At 44.4% G+C, this 20,419-nt stretch overlaps 1 protein-coding gene across 5 annotated transcripts in view; it reads left to right on the top strand.

Annotated features, from left to right (window-relative positions):
- The window catches only part of GRTP1 (growth hormone regulated TBC protein 1), an 88,350-nt gene that overhangs the window by 43,065 nt on the left and 24,866 nt on the right, over window positions 1-20,419 (top strand). For 3 of the 5 annotated variants that reach the window (XM_030568967.1, XM_030568997.1, XM_030568956.1), the window contains 3 exons: window positions 4,491-4,663; window positions 5,501-5,686; window positions 8,863-9,038. In XM_030568967.1, coding sequence (XP_030424827.1) covers window positions 4,491-4,663; window positions 5,501-5,686; window positions 8,863-9,015 — 512 coding nt within the window. In that variant the 3' untranslated portion in view covers window positions 9,016-9,038. Of the gene's footprint in view, window positions 1-4,490; window positions 4,664-5,500; window positions 5,687-8,862; window positions 9,039-12,012; window positions 12,465-20,419 lie in introns of those variants that run through there. The other 2 variants (XM_030568977.1, XM_030568987.1) reach the window with 2 other exon arrangements.

Below are 20,419 nucleotides of genomic sequence, written 5' to 3'. Positions count from 1 at the left end.
AGGGGGCTGATGGAACTCAGCCGCCAGTTGCTATGATGAGGACGGTTACCAGCCGTTCTATACCATCTACCGGGAATAACTGGGAGTCATTCCTATTTTTACCCAGGCATCCCCAACTGACCTCACCTGAGGCCAGCCAGGAGCACTCACAGGCTGATGATGACGATGGATAGCAGTCATATTGTACCGTCTGTCACCGGGGAGGGGAGGGGAGAGGATGCTGCTATTCATTGCCGCAGCACCGCATCTACCAACAGCATGCAGTAGGCATAGGGTGGCATATAAAAAAGACAAGAAACAATTGTTTTTCCATTTTCTTTCACGGGGGGGAGGGGGAGGTAAATTGATGACATATACCCTGAAACACCCCGGACAATGTGTTTGACCCTACAGGTACTGGGAGCTCAGCCAAGAATGCAAATGCTTTTCGGAGACTGCGGGGACTGTGGGATAGCTGGAGTCCTCAGTCCCCCATCCCTCCCTCCATGAACATCCATTTGATTCTTTGGCTTTCCGTTACGCTTGTCACACAGCACCGTGCTGTGGACTCTGTCTGTCATAGCCTGGAGATTTTTTCAAATGCTTTCTCATTTCATCTTCTGTAACGGAACTGTGATAGAACAGATTTATCTCCCCATACAGTGATCAGATCCAATATCTCCCGTACTGCCCATGCTGGAGCTCTTTTTGGATTTGGGACTGCATCGCCACCCGTGCTGATCAGAACTCCACGCTGGGCAAACAGGAAATGAAATTCAAAAGTTCGTGGGGCTTTTTCTGTTTACCTGGCCAGTGCATACAAGTTCGGATTGCTGTCCAGAGCAGTCACAATGGTGCACTGTGGGATACCGCCCAGAGGCCAATACTGTTGATTTGCGGCCACACTAACCCTAATCCGATATGGTAATACTGATTTCAGCGCTGCTCCTCTCGTTGGGGAGGAGTACAGAAACTGGTTTAAAGAGCCCTTTATATAGATATAAAGGGCCTCGTTGTGTGGACGGGTGCAGTGTTAAATCGGTTTAATGCTGATAAAATCGGTTTAAACGCATAGTGTAGACCAGGCCTGAGCTTAATCCTGCTGTGATGCAAAAAGGTCATTTGGGTACAGAAGACCTGCTAGAGGTTCTCTGTAACCCAAATGATTCTGTGAAAACCAAAGACCTTTCATATAGAGCATCCGTGGCTGCATAGTCCAGTTGGCTATATGCGGAGACCTCTCTCTACTCTGTGGTCGCTAAAGTTCACCTATAGAATTTAGGCTTTACTGTGACAAACTGCTGATTCTTTTAATGCCATATCTTTTTAGAATTAGAATGTTAACATCAAAGCAGGGTGGATTTGATTTGATTTAAATCATGATTTAAATCACTAGTCAGGAATACTCCATTTTAATCGTGGATTTCTACATAAAAGTGCATTCTTGTTGGTTGTTATAAACTTAATACATATTCTTCACAACTCAGAGATGGATGGGACCCAAACTGGCCATTATAGGTTTTCCCTACTAGTGAGAGAATGGTATGGTAGATATCAAATCAATGAAGGCTACACTCAAAGACCTCAAGACTTCTGGAATATGCTGCTCAAACAGTTTCACTTTTGTTTCCATTGCCTGTCCCTTCCTTCTCACATTTATCTTCAGACTTCTTCTCCTTGTCCAGTTTTATTCCGCCCCCAACAATCTTCTATTCATTGAACTTTCTGAAACTTTGCCCTTCTAGAGAGAGGTAAGGGACTACAGAAAGTCAATAGAGTTGAGGTCTGTTATTTCTCACCTCTATTTATTTATTTATTTTATTTATTTAATTTAACAACATTTTTGCTGTTAACAAGCATGTTATCTCTGGAGACACAAATCCACAGTTTGAGAACTGCAAAACCTAAGCATCTCTGATGGTATCTTTTAGAAGTCCCATTGGGTAGATAGAAAGATTAACCTAAATAATCTATACAGAAGCCCCTGGAACCCCATGAAATTGGGTCCCTAATCCGGGAACTATTGGAACTCATTTACAAAACTTTTCTTAAACATTACATGAATATATTGCCTCATACTATAGAATTAGAATTTATAATCCCTATTCCATGATGAGATAGTTTTAATTAAGATACATTATAGCTTAAAGATATCTTTAGATAGGTTTTTTCCTCAAAAAAGCATTTTATCAAAAAAATTATTGATTTTTATCCATCCTGCTTCAAAGCTATATTTTCACCAACCTGTTACATTTGTCATAAAAATCACTGTAAATGACTGAAATCTGTAGGTAGTTTTTTACATTAGGAACTTTCAGGAACACTTCTAGGTTGTACTTGAATACTGTGCTCTCAATTTTGATATATAAAAAATAAATACCTAAGGCCCTGAAACTTCAAGTATATGCTTTTCGTTCCTATATTGGCTATAATATCCTGGAAAAGGCTTGATAATCTATGATACAAGTCTGTTTAAAATTATGAATCTTTATTTTTTTCAGTTATCTTACAACTCTCTCTCTTCATTTTACATTTAGTATTCCATTTCTGCTTATGAAGGCCAGCATGGAAACTGTTACATTAGGAACAACCAGGCTGCCCTAGTTAGAAAAGGAAGACACTGCTCAGCCATGTAGCACTGTTATGTAACAGTTTAGTTATAGTTTATAATATATTTTTAATCTAAACAAGGCTTCCTTGCAACTGTTTTATCAGCAGTTTATAATTCAGACCCAGTAGCTGAGGAATGACTTATCTAACTTTACTCTGGTATTTCTAATAAGTTGGGTTGGTGGCCTGACACACTCACTGAGAGCCTGACATTCCTTTTGTTGCAGTACCATAAAGATTGAAAAGAGCAGCTGTTGATTTCAGCATATCAGATGATCACAGCAATACATAGCAGAGAGCATGTGGAACTTCAGTACCACTACACTCTCCAGTGTTTAGAGTCTATTTAATGTTCCTGTATCTCAAACTTGCTCAAAGAGAGAAGTTGCTTTGTGTTTAATTGCTTGGGGCGGGTTACTTGTTTTCCTGCTTCCTTATCCCATTGCTAAAATGCTTATTTCTTTTCTTTGTAGTAGCATTTTTTAAATTCCTGGTTTACAGAAAACTAATGCTTCTGTACATTTGAGTGTTTTGATTTATTTTCTTTATCAATATTCCAAGTCATACAAGTTGCAAACGACTCAGAGAAAACATGAAGGAAGAGAACTGTTATATTTTATCTGTGATAAGACTTGATGCTTTTTGCATTCCTTTTTACTCCACTCTGGCAGCTGGAATTTTCAGAGGTGTTCATATACATCTTACTGACTGTTTTGTTTCAGTACTCAGAGCTTTCCTATGGCTGATCCTAGAGTGGAGGCTGAAGGGATGTATATAGTAGCAATAATGCAAAGGGATAAAGCTTTCTGCAGAAGCAGGTGAATTTGGGATGAGAAGGAAGAAACTATAGATTGCAAATGAAGGGCTAGAGTCCGAAAGATTGTGTGTTGTGCTTTGTAGTGCCATAAGAGTGGTTCTGGAAGTTGGATATGAGAAATTGAGAGAAAAATAATATTGGGTTGCAAGCAGGGGAGGGTGAGGTTGTTTGTGTAAGTCTTTGTAAAGTGTCTAGCATACATTTTAAACTTAATAATAAAATCTCCATTATAATTTGCTATTCTAGAATTCAGATTTCTGCAGGTGGAAATTTGTGTTGTGTTCCTCTGCTGCCTCTGAGCTTCTCAAGGATACTTAGAAATCTACTGTGTAGGGGCTGATAGGGTTATAAAATTATTTAAGGCTAGTGGGTTTGTCTCCCCCTTGTTACTTCATTTTCACTTAAACCATCTCTGTCCTTGTCCTGTGTGTTTGAGAGTCTCAGCAGAGACCAACAAAAATGACATGAAGACTTAACTATCAATCCTCTTATCCTATGAAGTTGTAAGTGAAGGCACGGTGAGATGCTTGCATTACCAGTTGGTGCGCTTGTTTTGCGCTATGAGTAAATAATACTAATAACTGAGGTCTTGTTAGATCCGTGCCTATGAACACTAACTCTCTTTAATATAATATACACACACACACACGTATGTGTCTGCATACGTACACACAGGCTTTTTTAGGTTTCTAGTTTAGATGGGGTAGCTACCACCCCCCAAATTGGCTTTAACTGCTCCTTCTGCCTGGATTGGGAACGATCAGCTCTGGCTGGGATTACAGAAACATTTAGCAAAGCTGAGGAATGAACTGTTAGGGAGCTGGGATAGGGAAGTGGTTGTGGCAGACGTGCAGGAAGTAATTTTTTGTGTGGAGGGATCAGAGGTTGCTGAGGCAGAGTTGATGAGCTGAGGATGCACACACCCTTTTTTCTCAGTGTAATTTATTTAACTCATGTGCTCAGGGCTCAAATGGTTAAAGTGATTTACAACTTCAGTACCTTAAACTTTACAGGAAATTCACAAATTAATGTTATGGAGTTTTCAAACTGGTTTCTGACGAATTTTTGTTTTCTTCCTCTAAAGATTATTATAGTCCAGCAATGATGGGGTTGAAGACCGATCAGGAGGTCCTTGGAGAACTTGTGAGAAAGAAAGTTCCAGCAGTGGCAGACTTAATGGATAGACATGGTGTCATGTGGACTCTGATAGTGTCACGCTGGTTTATATGCTTGTTCATTGACATTCTTCCAGTAGAGGTAAGTATAACTTGAAGATATTTTAATATACATAAGTGGAGAACAGGGGAGTTATGTGCAGTATTTTTTTTAAAATGTCATATCCCCCTAGGTTACCTGTGTGGTATTCTCCTGCCTGAACGCATAGAGCTCTGTGAGAGAGAAACTAATGGGAAATGAAACAATGGCAAAGATAAGGGGTTATAATAAGGTATACCAAGAGTCCACAGGAAACAATAGGGATACCATTAATTTCGGGGAATACCCCTTGCTTGGCTCCACTACTCTGTCAAGTTTTATTCTTCCTGGACCAAAAACCCAGGGAGCATCAAGGAGACGCACACAAACAGAGCATACTGCAAAGAGGACAGTCTGCTTCCCACTGCTGAGGGGAATTTACCAAAGCTGGCAAAGAAGGATTTAGGATTAGTTAAGAGGATATATGTCATATAGACCCTTTGCTCTGAGAGCTGTGCACCTTTGGTGGATGAATAAATAAATAATGCTTTGTTTTGAAGAAGCTGGTTTTGAGTCACTAATCAACCACTGTTGCAGGTTCCTGGAGGAATCACCGGTACCAAACCCAGTGGGCCTGTTGCGTTAATAAGGTGGGGAAATGGGCTACAGCTCAGAGATCCAGTCTAGAAGTAGTTAGACTGTGTTTCCGCTCAGAGTGAGGTACAGCAAGCCAGTCCTCTGATCTGAAGGGTGTACTGGAGGAGGGACAAAAAGGGGTTTAAGGTGTGATTTGCCTGGTAACTGATATGTTAGATCATTATCCCACTGATAATGCCTTAATAATCATTACTGACTACAAAGCATCAAGATAACCTTTCTAACAGCTTTCTTCATCTACAGACTGTTCTCCGAATTTGGGACTGTATATTCTATGAAGGATCAAAAATAATCTTTCGTGTGGCCTTAGCATTAATTAAGCAACACCAAGCTTTTATTTTGGAAGCCACAAATCTCCCCGACATTTGTGATAAGTTTAAGCAGATCACCAGAGGGACATTTGTAACAGAATGCCACACCTTTATGCAGGTAAGTGTTTCCAGTTTACAATGCAGAACAGGTAAAAGTTATGAAACCAAATAGACTTTGAAGGGCTCAAAAGGTGATTAAAATTTGAGTTGCATCCATATGCATTTTCAAAAGGCCAAACAGCACTTCTGGTGTAAACCAACTTTGTACTTGGCAATGTACTTGTCTTAAACTTTAAGAAGATATTTCAAAGAAATGAAATAAACCTATAAACCTATATGTAACCACCGTTCATTTACATCACCTGCATTATACGAAATGAGATTCCTCCCACTCTGTAGCAATGTGAGCAGGACAAATCTGGATGGCAGAACCCCCAAACAATTCAGTAAATTGTGGGTTGATTCTATTTTGATTTCTGTAAATATTCCAAGCAAATGAGTTTTCAGTGGTGAATTTTAAGTTACTGCTCCAGAATGATCAAAGAGAAATTTTTATTTTTTTCCACAAGCATTCACACCACCAATATGATTCCAAAAATGCACTTAGTCAAGGAACAAAATCATACCACCACATGGTCTGTCCATTCAAAATGACTGGCGTTTTAGAATGTAAAATCTCACAACAAACTGCTCATATGCTGCAGACCAAGGATTATTCTTGGAAATTGTCAATGTAAGGAAGGCGTGCCAGAGCTTTGGATTTTCAGTTTTATAGAAAACTGAAACCTGAGTGAAGGAAATAAGCTCCAATAACAGAGATGCCACAAAATATTTTTTTTAAATCATGAATAAGAAGAGGTTTGTTATGAATTTTTCACACCTCTGCTGTCAATCTCTGTGGGTACACTAATCACATCTTACCAATTTACGTATGTCCCCAGAACAATTCTGCATTTACGACAGAGTTCAAAGCCCAATGCCCAATTCTCCTTTCAATTTTGCCACCGACTTCCCTTGGACAAGTCACTTGAACTGTTTCTTTGTTTTGCCATCTGTAAAAATGGGGACAACAAAGTTTAATTTATTTGTGTTCGTGAGGCACTTGGATAATATGGTGGTAAGCACGACAGAAATTCTCGTAAATAAATACAATTTAGTTTTTAAGGAAGCGAAAGACCAAAATCTAAGTGAAAGTTTGAGTCATTCACTGACTCCCACAAACACTTTATTCTGCAGTATTGCTGGACAAATCTTGTTAAAAACATTGCCATTGTCAAGTGATATTAGTAGCCTTTCCAGCTGCCTTGAGAATATCACTGCAGAGAGAGGTAGAAGCACATGTCGGTACTGAAATATTTGGTGTCCTTTTACTCCCTCTTCACTGGTAACTGTATAGATTTCAATAGAGGAATACACCTCTACCCTGATATAACGCTGTCCTCGAGAGCCAAAAAATCTTACCGCGTTATAGGTGAAACTGCATTATATTGAACTTGCTTTGATCCGCCAGAGTGCGCAGCCCCCCCCCCAGCACTGCTTTACCGCGTTATATCAAAATTTGTGTTATATCGGGTCGCGTTATATCGGGGTAGAGGTATTTTAGACCCTGTGTTTGGAGGGCTCCCTGGAGTGGGTGATCTAAAGAAAGCTACCTCATTGTCCTCACTATTGCTGTAGGAAAAATTAGCCACGTTGCTGTTTGTGTCAAGTCTGTCCTCTGGAATTGCTTATTTAGTTGGGATGAACTGACTCTTAAGACGCTATAATTGCCTATGAGTATTTAAATTAGGCTCTTGCACTGCCATTGTCACAAGTGCTTGGGTTTTTCAGTAATGTAGACCCTGCAGTAGCGGATTCAGTGATAGTTCAATGCTTTAAATATATTTGTATGATTGTGCACATTACATTCCACTTTAGGGATGTGTGCGCCCACTGCACTCAAGTGAGGGACTTTCACCAGCAGTGCCACTAGGTGGTGCACGCACCCCTGCTCCCCTCATATGCCCTGCTGAGAGCATAAATGGAATGTGCCCACTGCCTCCCTCTCACTTCCATCTTATCACCCATGGCAAGAGTCTGAGCTCCCCAGTGCTCTGCTAACAGTTCATCCAGTTTTCTAGGAACCTCTTTCTGTTTATACTTCTGTTTATACCGGTTGTTTATACTAGTGTTTGTTTAGTTAGTTCTTAGTTTTAGTTTAGCTAGTTTAGTTTTAGACTAAACCCTGGGAGTTTATTGTGAAGAAACCCATGGATTTCAAACCTAGGGCCATATGCAGGGCTCTGTTCCCTGTTATGGATAGACACAAAAAATGCTTAGGGGGAGGGCATATGAGGGACAAATGCCCAATTTGTACCTCCCTCCCCAGTAGAATGACAAAGCAGAGAGACTGCCATTTAAAAGGCCATCTGATGAAGGAGGCCATGAGACCTGTGCATCCAGTGTCAGAACCAGATCCTGACTATGAACAGACAGACTCCGAATCTCTTAAAAGTGCTCCTCCTCTGTGGGGGAGAACCTTACTGTGTGGATGAGCTCTGACTAAATGATCATGAGAAACTGCTCTGGAGATGTCCGGGGTATCTGCTAAACAGCAGGAAAGATTCTGCTGGGACCAAAGGTTCTACTATGCCAAAAGTGGAGGAGATTTTCTGTTTGGGTGCGATCTCAGGACTTGTTACCCCATTGCATGGACACTAGTCATGTACTAGATAACTTCAAATGTAGTATCTGGCATTTCAGTTAGGTCTGTAAAGAGTTTTACCTAGTGTCCTTATCTGTGGTTCATCCACCATTACAGGGTTTTTCTTTTTCTTTTTTTTTCTTTCCCTTTCCCTCTGTGTCGATATTTTTGGTAGGTTTAGTCAATGTCTACCTTCCAGTATCTCACCCAGTACCAGCATGGGGTCTTAACTTCGTCCTATCCAAATTAATGGGTTTCCCCATCTGAAACCATGGTGACTATGCGACTCTCTCTGTTATCTATGAAAATTGCATTCTAGTGGCAGTTATTTCTGTGGGAAGTGTTTTCAGAGTTGAAAGCTCTGCTAGCCTCGTGTAAGGATGAGCTTTCTCTCAGGCCACATCCTAAGTTCATGCCAAAGGTGATGTCACCTTTCCACATGAACCAATCTGTTCAGTTTCTGGTCTTCTTTCCAAAACCATGCATCTAAAGCTATGGAAAAACTTTACACCTTAGATGTAAGTGTCTAGGGTGGACTGCAGCAGTTTCACTCCCTCAATCACCTGGCTCGGGGAGTCCAATGGTACCGTACCCGACTGTCTCCCTTGCAGGGCCAAAGTCGACGGTGCTGGCTCCAAAGTTCTTGGCACTGGGTGCCCTTTCCTGGGACGCACACCATTGGCTGGCTCCAAAGGGGTCGGACTTGGATTTGGAGATCTGCTCCTTCCCTGCTTGTGGTGCTGCTTCTGCGCCTGGGAATTTGACCGGTGCTGGGCCATTCCTGCTGGTGAGTGGCGGTGCCACGGGTCTCTCCCACAGTCCTTCCGTGGTGCCGCTTCTGCCACTGCCGCGGGGGCATTGCACACCGATGAGCTTGGTGCCAGGTCTTGCCGCGCCAATGTGGGTTATGGTCTAAGTGCCTCCTCCATAAGGAGCTGCTTGAGGTGAAAGTCTCACTCCTTTTTTGTTTTGGGGCAAAATCCTTTACAAATCATGCACTTGTCTGCTTAGGCACTTTACACAAGCGTTGTGGGGGTCCCTGTCAGCATGGGCTTGTTACAGGACTTGCAGGGTTTGAACTCCTGGGACTTAAGCATACCCTGAGTCCCCAAGGGGAGAACACGGTTGGGATGGAGGGGAAAACCCCACTCCAACAGCTACCTGTTGTAACAAGAGAAAAGTATTGAAACTAAGCTTGACTATACTAGAAATAACTCTAAACTACAGTAAACAGAAAGGCTGGGGAAACGAGGAGAGCTTGCTATGCAAGTCACAGCAGTTCCAACGACCGTCACTGGTGGTAAGAAAGAACTGAAGAGGTTCTGGGTCAGCAGGGTCATATTTTGAGCACCATGGAGGTGCCATTCCAGAGGGCTCCACAGTCAATCCGATGGGTGCTGCTAGGGGAAAAACTTTCCGATGATTGTGCATACGACACGTGCACACCTAATTGGAATTGCTATGAACAATCACTCGAAGAAGAAGAATGGCTTATTCGACCAGAGTTTAGTTTGCTTCTTCAGCCTTCTTGAGTAATGTATCCATTACAGGCATCTGCATATCCGCAACATGATTGTCTTTGGACTCTTTTTCAAGGTATTATCCTATCACTCAAGCCTCTTGAGACAATGCCAGCTTTGGCAAGTTAGTGCTGCAGTCTCTCTTCCAATGATCTGAAATCCCACGACCTGTTTAGTTAACTTTGTAACTTCCCAAAGTGAATATATGTGTGCACAATACATCAAAAATGGTTACTTACCTGTACAGTAACTGTTATACTTTGAGATGTGTTGCACATATACACCTTCCACAACCCTCTCTCCTTTCCCACTATTTTGGCCAGCGTTTCACAGGTGGTGGGAAGTAGCAATACCCCCCCTTATGCTCTTGGCTGGGTGCATGAGGAGAACAGGGGCGCATGTACCACCTACTGGTACTGCTGGCAAAAGTCTGTGACTTGAGTGCATTGGGCACACAACTAAAGTGGAACGTATACACGCAGAGCACATCTCAAAGAACAAGAGTTACTGCAGAGGAATAACTGTTCTTTATTTTGAGGTATAATGCCATACAAATGTCCTCACCATGGCGCCGAACAAAACTTGCAGCATGGTTTTTAAAGTTTACTTAGAGTTCATAGCTCAGTTCTGTGGGCGTCTCATTTTTCCTTCTCCCTATTCAAAACAGGTAACTGTTTCTAAAGGAATACAATGCCATATCTGTGGCAAGCTTATAAATGACCCATTTGAACAGTTTGAAGGCTGATGTGGGCTATGAGACAAAAATTTTGTTATTAAATAATATGTTTAAGCCAGCTCATGTTTGACTACTGTGTCTTTAAAGCTCACAGTGCAGTTGAAGCAACAACTATTGTGTATGTTTGCTAGCATATGAAATATTATTTCTGTCTAGAATCATGTTACGCCCCTTCTGTAACACTGTCTTTGCATAACACTTCCCTAAAAGTATAGTTTAGGGCAGGAGTAAACATACAGGTGTTTTATAGTAAAAATGGGGTAGAAATGACATAGTGAAAAGATCTCAATTGAACCACGGAGCCCAGATCACTGTTTGTTTTTACATAAAATGGATTTGGTTTTATTTACAGTTTAGCTTTGGTGAATTTAGATACATGTTCAAAAATCAAATGCATAGCTACCAGTTGGGGAATAATTGCTTGGGCGGTAGTATTGCTGAAAAAGGCCTGGGTGTTATAGTGGATCACACTGCTATGAAGCAACAATGTGCTACAGTTGTGAAAAAGGCTAGCATCGTTAGGAGTGTTGTATGTAAGACATAGGAAGTAATTGTCCCACTCTACTTGGCCCTGATGAGGCCTCAGCTGGAGTCCTGTGTCCCATTCTAGGTCCAACCCCTGAGGAAAGATGTGGACAAATTGGAGATAGGCCAGAGGAGAGCAACAAAAAATGATAAAGATTTAGAAAATCTGGGCACATTTAGTCTTGATTAAAGACGGGGGGGGGGGGGCGGGATCCTGATAAGTCTTCAAATATGTTAAGGGCTTTTATAAAGAGGACATTGATCAGTTGCTCTCCATGTCCACTGAAGGTAGGACAAGAAGTAATGGGCTTAATGTGCAGCAAGAGAGATCTAGGTTAGATTTTTCCTAACTGTAAAGAAGTTAAGCTCTGGATTAGTCTTCCAAGAGATTTGTCATCACTGGAGGCCTTTTGGAATAGGTTGGACAAACACCTGTCCTGGGTGGTTTTGGTTTATTTGGTTCAGTCTCAGTGCAGGGGGCGAAACTTGTGGATCTCTTGAGGTCCCTTCCAGCCTGACACGTCTATGTTCAGTACTGAGCTACTCATCATAGAACCATCGAGAAACTTTATAGCGTCTGGCAGAATTACAATGGGTAAAATAAAGGACAACATAATATGGTTTCAGGCGGCTTATTGTCTTACTACGGAACATATCTCAGAATTAACTACATTATTTAGAATTTTATTTTCACACTTACCTTGAATGTTGCCACTAATTAAGATCTTCTGGATAACTGTGAGTGGTTTGGAGTCAGGAGACTTAGGTTCTGTTCCCAACTCTGCAGCTGATAATACTTACGCACCTTACAAAAGCACTCTGATCTATGGCTGAAGAGCCTAAACAGTGCTATGTGCTGATATTTACAGTAGGGACCTAAGCATTTAATTAGTGCTCCTTTCATCTGTAGGTGAAATCTAGGAAGACTTTCATACACTTTGTCTGGGATCATGTTTTTAACTAATTATTCTTTGTTTTAGAAAATATTTACAGAACCTGGAAGCTTGTCCATGGCAACAGTTAACAAACTTCGAGAGACTTGTAGAGCAAAGCTGGTTGCTCAGGGATCAACCAACAATATTTAAACAGATGGACAGTTACCACAGAAATTAACACATTCCTCTACTTTAATTGCACTGACGGAAACCCAATTTCTAAACTTTCCATGAGTGTCAATTGACACTTGACCAATTTTTCCTGCCTTCTAAGTAAGTGTTGCAAACATTTTGTACTCTATCAGTAATCTGGTAACTTGAACCTTTTACAAATGGTTTAGAATATTATCAGAGAAGAATGTGACCAATGTGGGGTACTTCTTTAAAAAGTCACTACCCTTGTTTTTCTTAAGGGCATTTTGTAATATCTGAGTAAATAGCTGGATAGAGCTGTATGTACAATTCTGTGTATTAATCATAAAACCACAGCTATTTGTACAAAATAAATTCTATTTATTTGTTGAAATCTGGTTTACAGAGTTCAGTGTTGTTATATGTACCTTGGTATCTGACTCCCCGGGTCTGGGAGTGCAGGCCTTCTCAGAAAATGAACAGCCCCACTATCTCAATCTTCCCTAAATATGAACTGCACTTAGCTGCTTATCTTACCTGTACTTACCACTACATGTCTGCTTGCTGCTTCCTTCTGGACTACCTTCCTTTTCTCACTTTTCCCTTGGTACTGGCCTGCAATGTGCTGGCTGCTTCCTAGAAGCATTTAAAAAACTGAAATAGTCTAGCACCAATACATATCAATGGAGCAGTGGCCTGATATTTTCACCAGACCTTACCATTATTTATATAGCTCTCAGCAATTTTGTAGGTACTTTAGACAAATAGGCATGCCCTCTATTCCAAAGAGCGGAAGGAGAAGGAGGGAGGAGATATGGGGGTTGCAGTTGTAAAACAGTGGAGTTACTGGCCATTTGCAGCATGTTCTCTTATTACACGATGTTTCTATATGGTTGAGGCAAAGTGGGAGGGGGAATTAAGGGTGGAAGAATGGGTAGAGGGGCTGAACAGAGAAGAAAGGAAAGGGTGGAAGTGAAGGACAGGAGTACACAGGCAGGCATAGAGATTGAAACTCTGAACTCAAGAATAAGACACAGGGAAGGAATAGCAGCCTGGTGCTGTTAGTTAGGGACTGCAGTCCCACCTCCAGGTCACCGTAGGGGTAGGTTACATCACCTTTCTGGGGCAAGAGAGAGATAAGGTAGGGGGATGAATCACAGTAAAATAAGGAATTGTCACGCTCATGCTACTGTGACTGAGCTGTTAGAACGGTTGCCCCCTAGGTGTGTGATATGGTGCTGTCGGCCACAAGTGCTGCAGCTGCTTCAAGCAGTGAGCTTTAGGCCTGGGTGCAGCTCCGTCAGTGCTCTGAGGAAGCAACAGCAGTGCTTTAGCAGGGCTGCCATTAAGCTGCATGCACCTTTCTTTAAACACTATTATAAAAGATCAGCCTGACTGTTCTTAAGCCAGCCCCTGGGGCCAGACCAGGAGAGAGGCAGATAAGTAACCATAGTACATGGGGTTCCTCAGACTTAGTGCTTGCCAGTCATCAGTCCTCTAGCCTGCCTTGCCCACCCATCTGCAGTCTCCTCCTGCCCTCCATATGTGCCGCTATTCCTCATTTCCTGATGTGGTAACTGCTGGTTTCTTGTCAGCAACAGGCTGGTCTTATGCCTGGTTCTCCGCTTTCCTGCTGCAGCCTCTGCTCAGCCTACTCCCCTCTGCACTCAGGATAGAAGAGGAGGGGTTACTGACCTGTAGCTGGAGGCTCTTTGAGGTGTGTGGTCCCTATTCGTATTCCAATCATGGGTGTCCTTTCCTAGCAGTGCCCATTGACCCGAACGTGCATTGTACGTATCCTATGCTCCCAGCTGAAGTTATAATAGGTTGTGCCGGGCGATGCCTCTCCAGTGACCCTGTTACCAATGAGTACTGCAGTCTGTAGCAGAGGAGACTGAGGGTGCGTATTGGAATACAAATAGGGACCACACCTCTTGAAGAACCTTCAGTTACAGGTAAGTAATCTCCTCTTCTTCGAGTGATGATCCCTATATGTATTCTAATCATGGGTGAGCAGTAATCAGCATGGGGCTGGATGTGAGGATGCAGGAGGAGATGCAGTACGGCACGGCCCACTGTAGGGCCCTCAGCCCCCATTTGGCGATGGTGTAGTGGGATGCGAAGGTGTGGACTGAGCTCTGCGTTGCTGTATGACAGATCTCTTGCCCTGAAATGTCTGCTAGGCATGCGGATGTGGCTGCTTGTGCTGTAACTCGGGCGGTGGTGTGCTGGATAGCGTGTAGCGTTCCCGGATGCACCCAGAGACCCATTTGGAGATTCATTGGGAAGAGAGGGCTTGGCCTTGAACTGGTTGGCAATGGCTACAAGGAGTCTTGTGGATGCTTGAAAGGCATGGGTCCTATGGAGGTAGAATGCTAGTGCATGACGGACGTTGAGAGAGTGAAGGCTCCTGTCTGCATGGGAGGTGGGACAGAAGACAGGGAGGTGAATGGACTGATTGAGGTATATAGGGAACTTACACCACCTTTGGGAAGAACTTAGAGTGAAGTCGTAAGGAAACTTTTTCCTTGTGGAATATGGTGGAGGTGTGTGGGGGGCAACCATCATACCTGCTAGTTCGCTGGCCTGTCCAGCTGAGGTATGGCTACTAAGAACATTACCTTCATGGAGAGATGGGAGAGAGAGCACGTTGCTAGTGTCTCAAAGGGTGGTTTCGTGAGGGCAGATAAAACAAGATTAAGGTCCCACGGGGGTGTGGGTTTGAGTACTGGGGGGAAGGTATTGAGGAGACCTTTCATAAAATGGGTAGTGGTAAGGTGCGTAAAGGCTGAGGAGCCATCAATTGCTGGGAGAAAGGCACTAAGTGCTGCCAGGTGGAGCTGTATAGAGCTGAGTGCAAGGCCTGACGTTTTGAGTTTGAGGATGTAATCAAGGAGGATAGGTAGGGATATCTCACTCAGATAATCGTGATGGCAGCGAGCCTAAGTAGTGAAATGTTCCCATTTAGCTCAGTAGCAGGCCCTGGTGGATGCCCTCCTGCTTCGGGTAAAGATGTGTTGCACCGGGGTGGAGCATGTTCTGTCTACCCTCGAGTCCCATCCAAAACCAGGACATGAGGTGAAGAGGATCCGGATTGGGATGCTCAGATTGACTCTCCCTCGATCTTGTGTGAGGAGATTTGTGAGTGTGGTGCGGGCGGAGAGTCTGAGGAACCAAAACTGACAGACCCAGAACAGGGCTATGAGTATTACAGCTCTCGGTCCTGGTGAATCTTGCAGAGAACTTGAGGGAGGAGCAGAACGGGGGAAGGGGAGGCATAGTTGAGGTCACCCATCTAGGATAGGAGAAGCACGTCACCCAAGTCCTCCCCCATGGCTTCCTGGGGACAATAAAGAGGTAACTTGCAGTTTTTGCAAGTGGTGAAGAGATCCCATGTGCAGAAGAGGTAGCGGAGAATGACATCACTGAGTTCCCACTTGTGGTTGAGGTAGTCCTGCTGAGTGCGTCGGTCAGGGAATTTTGGGTGGCCAGGAGGTGCGTGGCTTGGAGCATCACGTTTGATGCACCAGTTCCAAAGGTGGATGGACCCTGAACAGAGGAATGGAGGCTTGGCGTTGTCCTGTTTGTTGATGTGGACGATCACTGCTATAGTGTCTGAGAGCAGCTGACTGTTGTGGTTGTATCAGAGGAAGAAACTCCTGGCATGCTAAATGAACTGCTCACACTTCTAGGACATTTGTGGATTTCGGCCTCTCGCAGTGTACAGATGCCCTGTGCTGTGTGATAGTCTGGGTAGCCATCCCATCCCGCAAGGGAGGTGTCCATTGTGATGGCCTGCAGGGTGGGGGAGGTGAATGGGGTGCTGACCAAACTTTGGAGGGGTCAGTTCACTAGGTGAGGGAAGCTAAAATTGTTTGGGTGACAATGACTTGCCTCCAGATGGTCCATGTGGTGTCTGTAAAGGGAGAGAAACCACAGTTAGTGGCAATGCATGTGGAGACATGCATGCAGTGTCACATAGGTGCAGGCCACCATACGCCCGAGGAGGGAGAGGCAACAGCAGACCACGGTGCAAGGGTTGTGGCAGAGGTCCGTCACCTATGGCTATCAGTGTTGCAAAGCGGTCAGCTGGAAGGAAGGCCCGTGCTGCAGCTGAGCCGAGCCATGCCCTGAAGAAGCTGATCATCTGCGTAGAAACAAGCACTGACTTCTCATTGATGCAGACACCCAGAGAGGGCAGGAGAGCATGGAGAGAGACTGAGATGGAGTCTGTGGGCTGGATATACCGAAGGGCATGGAGGTGGTGGTGGAACAGGTGCTGTGTGTGCAGGGGACGGCTCCACATGGGCAGGTACTGGGGTTACTAACATTTCCCACGGATCCTTTTTGTGTTTTGCTTTACCTTTGAGGCAGACAAGCTTGGGTGCTGGTGCACGACATCTCACCCAACCCGGCATGGCTCGGGGAGAAAACACTGCTCTTAGAAGCAGCCCTTGCTGGAGACTTGATTCTTTGCTCATGAGAGTGCTTCCTACTCTCATGTCTGGGAGTGCCAGTGAGGCCAAAGGCGGGGTGTGGGAAGTGCGGGGACGCATACTGCACTGCCGGTTCTGAAGGTCCCAGCTCAGCATGGGCATGCGGTCCCACGGCTTCCTCCATGAGCTGTATCCAGAGGTGAAAGTAACTAGAAGGACTTACTGGTACTCTGGAGCCCTTGGGAGGGGAGGGGCCTTAACTGGAAGAGGCGTGGCCTCTGCCAGAAGAGGCAGAGCCTTTAAATCCCTGGGCACTTTAAATCACCATCGGAGGGGGCCCCAGTCTCTGGCAGAGCTTTAAAGGGCTTGGGGCTCTGCTGCAGTAGCAGCAGCTGGGAGCCCCAGGCCCTTTAAATCCATGCAAGAGCCCTGCCGCCACTACCCCAGGGCTCCAGCAGTAGGGCTCGGGTGGTGATTTAAAGGGTCTGGGACTCTGGCTGCTGCTACCACCCTGGACCTTTAAATCGTCCCCAGAGCCCTGGGGAGGCAGCAGTGGGTCTCCAGTGGCTAATTTAAGGGCTGGGGTGGTAGCAGCTGCCGCAGCCCCGGATCCTTTAAATAGCTGCTAGAGCCCTGCCACTGCTACCCCAGGGCTCTGGGGACAATTTAAAGGGACGGGGGCCGTAGCTGCAGCAGACACCCTAAGCCCTTTAAATTGCTGCTGGGGAAACTGATCTGCCTCGGTACGGCACACTGGCTCTTGCTGATATGGCGTATCGGCTTACTTTCACTTCTGAATATATCCTGAGGTGATGTTCCTGTACCTCCTAAGTCCAGGGCAGGAAAGACACACTGAGTGGTGATATAAGCATCCCTGAGGCAATACCGACAGCTCTGGGGCTCATTGCTCATGGAGAACGAGAACAGGCATGAAACACAGTTTTTAAAACCTGGAATATGGGGCAGAGTTTCTGGGAGGGAGGGCCTCAATTACCAACTAACTACATATACATGTATTATTTACACTAACTATGCTGTAAAAACATCAACAAGATACTAGACACAGGGGAATAGCTTACTTTCTTAGGCCTGTTCTACACTGAGTCAAGTTGACCTAAAGCAGCTTATCTGAAGCCCTGCTGTGTTCTTCTACACAGCCATAACAACTCCACAGCCAGGAGAGGCGTAGGGCTTATGTCCGTGTAGTTAGGGTGAGACAGTGTCCATGAAGACATTCCAGGTTGCTCCTGTTGGTTGTCATTCTTGTCAATTTCACAGGTGGAGCTGTCACCCTGGGGACAATAGGAGATTCCAGGTGGAGCTCAACTGCCCCCAGGCTCTCTTCTTGGAGCCAGGCTGCTGCCCAGGCTCTGGCCTCTGTTTCCTGCTGGGACTGCTAGGACTTCCAGACTGCAGTGAAGCTCCTGAGCTTGGAGCCTAGGGGGCAGTGCAAAGAGCCTGGGCTCTCAGCCCATCCCCAACTGTCCTTAAGTCAGTGGAAGTGCTGCTGGTGAAGATGTGCAGCACTGACAGGAGGGTAATGTGGACATGAACTACCCCAGTAATTACTGCAGTGGCTAACTTGACCTAACACAGGTTGACTTAAGCTTGTAGTATAGACATGCCCTTAGTGAAAAGGCTGAGTGTGAAGGCACACAAGTTCGACTCAGGCCTTGCAGTGATAAGAGAGAACAAGAGAGATGTCAATCCACATAGATTCATAGACTCTAGGACTGGAAGGGACCTCGAGAGGTCATCGAGTCCAGTCCCCTGCTCTCAGGGCAGGACCAAATACTGTCTAGACCATCCCTGATAGACATTTATCTAACCTAACTCTTAAATATCTCCAGAGATGGAGATTCCACAACCTCCCTAGGCAATTTATTCCAGTGTTTAACTACCCTGACAGTTAGGAACTTTTTCCTAATGTCCAACCTAAATCTCCCTTGCTGCAGTTTAAGCCCATTGCTTCTTGTTCTATCATTGGAGGCTCTATCACATGGTCTATTATAACCTCTGTGTAGAGGCTGAGGGGAGACTGTCTGTTGTTAACCCAGCCATGCAGCATGTGCTAGGAAAGCCTTCCAGCTCTGGTCCAGGGCACACTTGCAACTGGCTTACATATAGGGACCAATCACTTGAAGAACTTCTTTACTGTATTTTTGAGAGAGTATGGTGTGACTCAGCAGCTTCATTACCATATGTAAGGTGTAAGTATTTCAAAGTGTGTGGGGTTCGTGTGAGACTGAACTCAACCCTTCCAGGTTTCAGATGGACTGATGCTAGGGAGCAAAGTAGGAGAGCATGTTTAGTGTGGACAGTTGTAAGACTTGGCATCAGAGCAGTGTAGGCATAGGCAGGGGAGACTCCTCTAACTCTTGTATAGAATACAGGTCCCATTGTATTTTCAGCAGGTGGCTTATTGGACTTCAAGCTTTAACTGTGTTCTACTCCAGTAGTTAACAGGATGTATTAAATGGCAAGTTTCCTTCCTTCCTAGATGACTGAGAAAGTATCATTAATGCTAGACCTAAATGTATTTCCTAAGCAACAGGCCTCTCTACCACCTTTGCACCTATTGCAGAACTACAAAAAAATGAAATGGCTGTGTGAGGGAAAGCCTCTCTCCACCCCATGCTGGCAGGTTTGAGTCTTCAGTATTCTGCATTGGCCTTGTAGGACTACTGATTGACCTCCTCAATGTATTATCACTCACACTAAATAGGTAAAGCAAAATACAAATTAAGAACAATGATAGTGTAGTAAAGCATATAAACAGACTTTGCACAGGATTCTACCATGGGCTTCCTGAGTATTAAAGTTTTTACACAGTTAGGGTGGTGTGCTGGTAGAGGGCATGTTGGAATCAATGCTGGGTTTGAGAGCATAATACCAGTAGGCAAGTGATCACCTTGATAACAAACAGTAGCATACTAGTGCATTAGAAACAGACCCTTTGCCCACAATCTGTTTCCTTTGCAAGAGGCAGCACTATGTCAGATTTCTGCCTCTTCCCACATAAGATCAGTCACCCAGATAGTATCTTTCATTTATAAAATAGGGGTTTCAGCCACCTAGAAACTCAACCCTGAACTGGGGCAGAATGAACAGCTTCCAACTCTTAAAAAACACAGGCCCAAGGGAGAACTCTGTGTCACAAGACTTCAGCATCTGCTACTACAACCCCCTTGCTCCTGCCACAGGCATCGGACTCCACTGAAAGAAGGATGGGCCTGCACACTTGGAGGATTTTATGCCCTGCTGTAGAAGAAAGGCAGGCCAGCGATAAAACTAGCCCTGATCTGCTTGACCTGTAGTAAGTTACTAAACCTTGCCAGCCATTGCCTAATGGTAAAGGATTCCACCTATGCAGTGGATACATCTCAAAAATTTTTGGCCATCTTCCTGCCAGAGAAAAATGTAGAAAGTCAAGCTATTCTCAGACCCCCTACAAATACTCTGCTACTCCTTGAAGTAGTAATCCAGTCAGCATAACAGTGGTGTGTGATCTGTCAGCTACAAGTGCTATTGGGTATACTGAGGTTGAGTTCATGTGCACACTGCAAGGAGAAGTGGGACTATAGCATGAGTAGGTATACCTGCACATAGAAGTGTCAGTGAAGCTATGGCATCACACAGCTGGCAGTGACCCTGAATATGTACAGACATTGCTAGCCTGTGCTGAAGCCCATGCCACTAGAGCGCCAGTGTTATTTTTAGCAAAGCTCAGCTGGCATGCTCTTCCAGGGTGTAATATCTCTGCTGAAAGAGTACATCTACCCTTAGTCTGACTATTTTAAAGTGAGTGGTACATGCAGCTGCACTGGTTGATCAGTTTTTTGTTTTGTTTTTTTTAAAAAGAGCAATGTTGTAGAGAAAGGTAT

Source organism: Gopherus evgoodei, chromosome 1, assembly GCF_007399415.2.
Source record: "Gopherus evgoodei ecotype Sinaloan lineage chromosome 1, rGopEvg1_v1.p, whole genome shotgun sequence".
Classification (NCBI taxonomy): Eukaryota; Metazoa; Chordata; order Testudines; family Testudinidae; genus Gopherus; species Gopherus evgoodei.
This window is presented reverse-complemented; position numbering and strand designations above follow the sequence as displayed.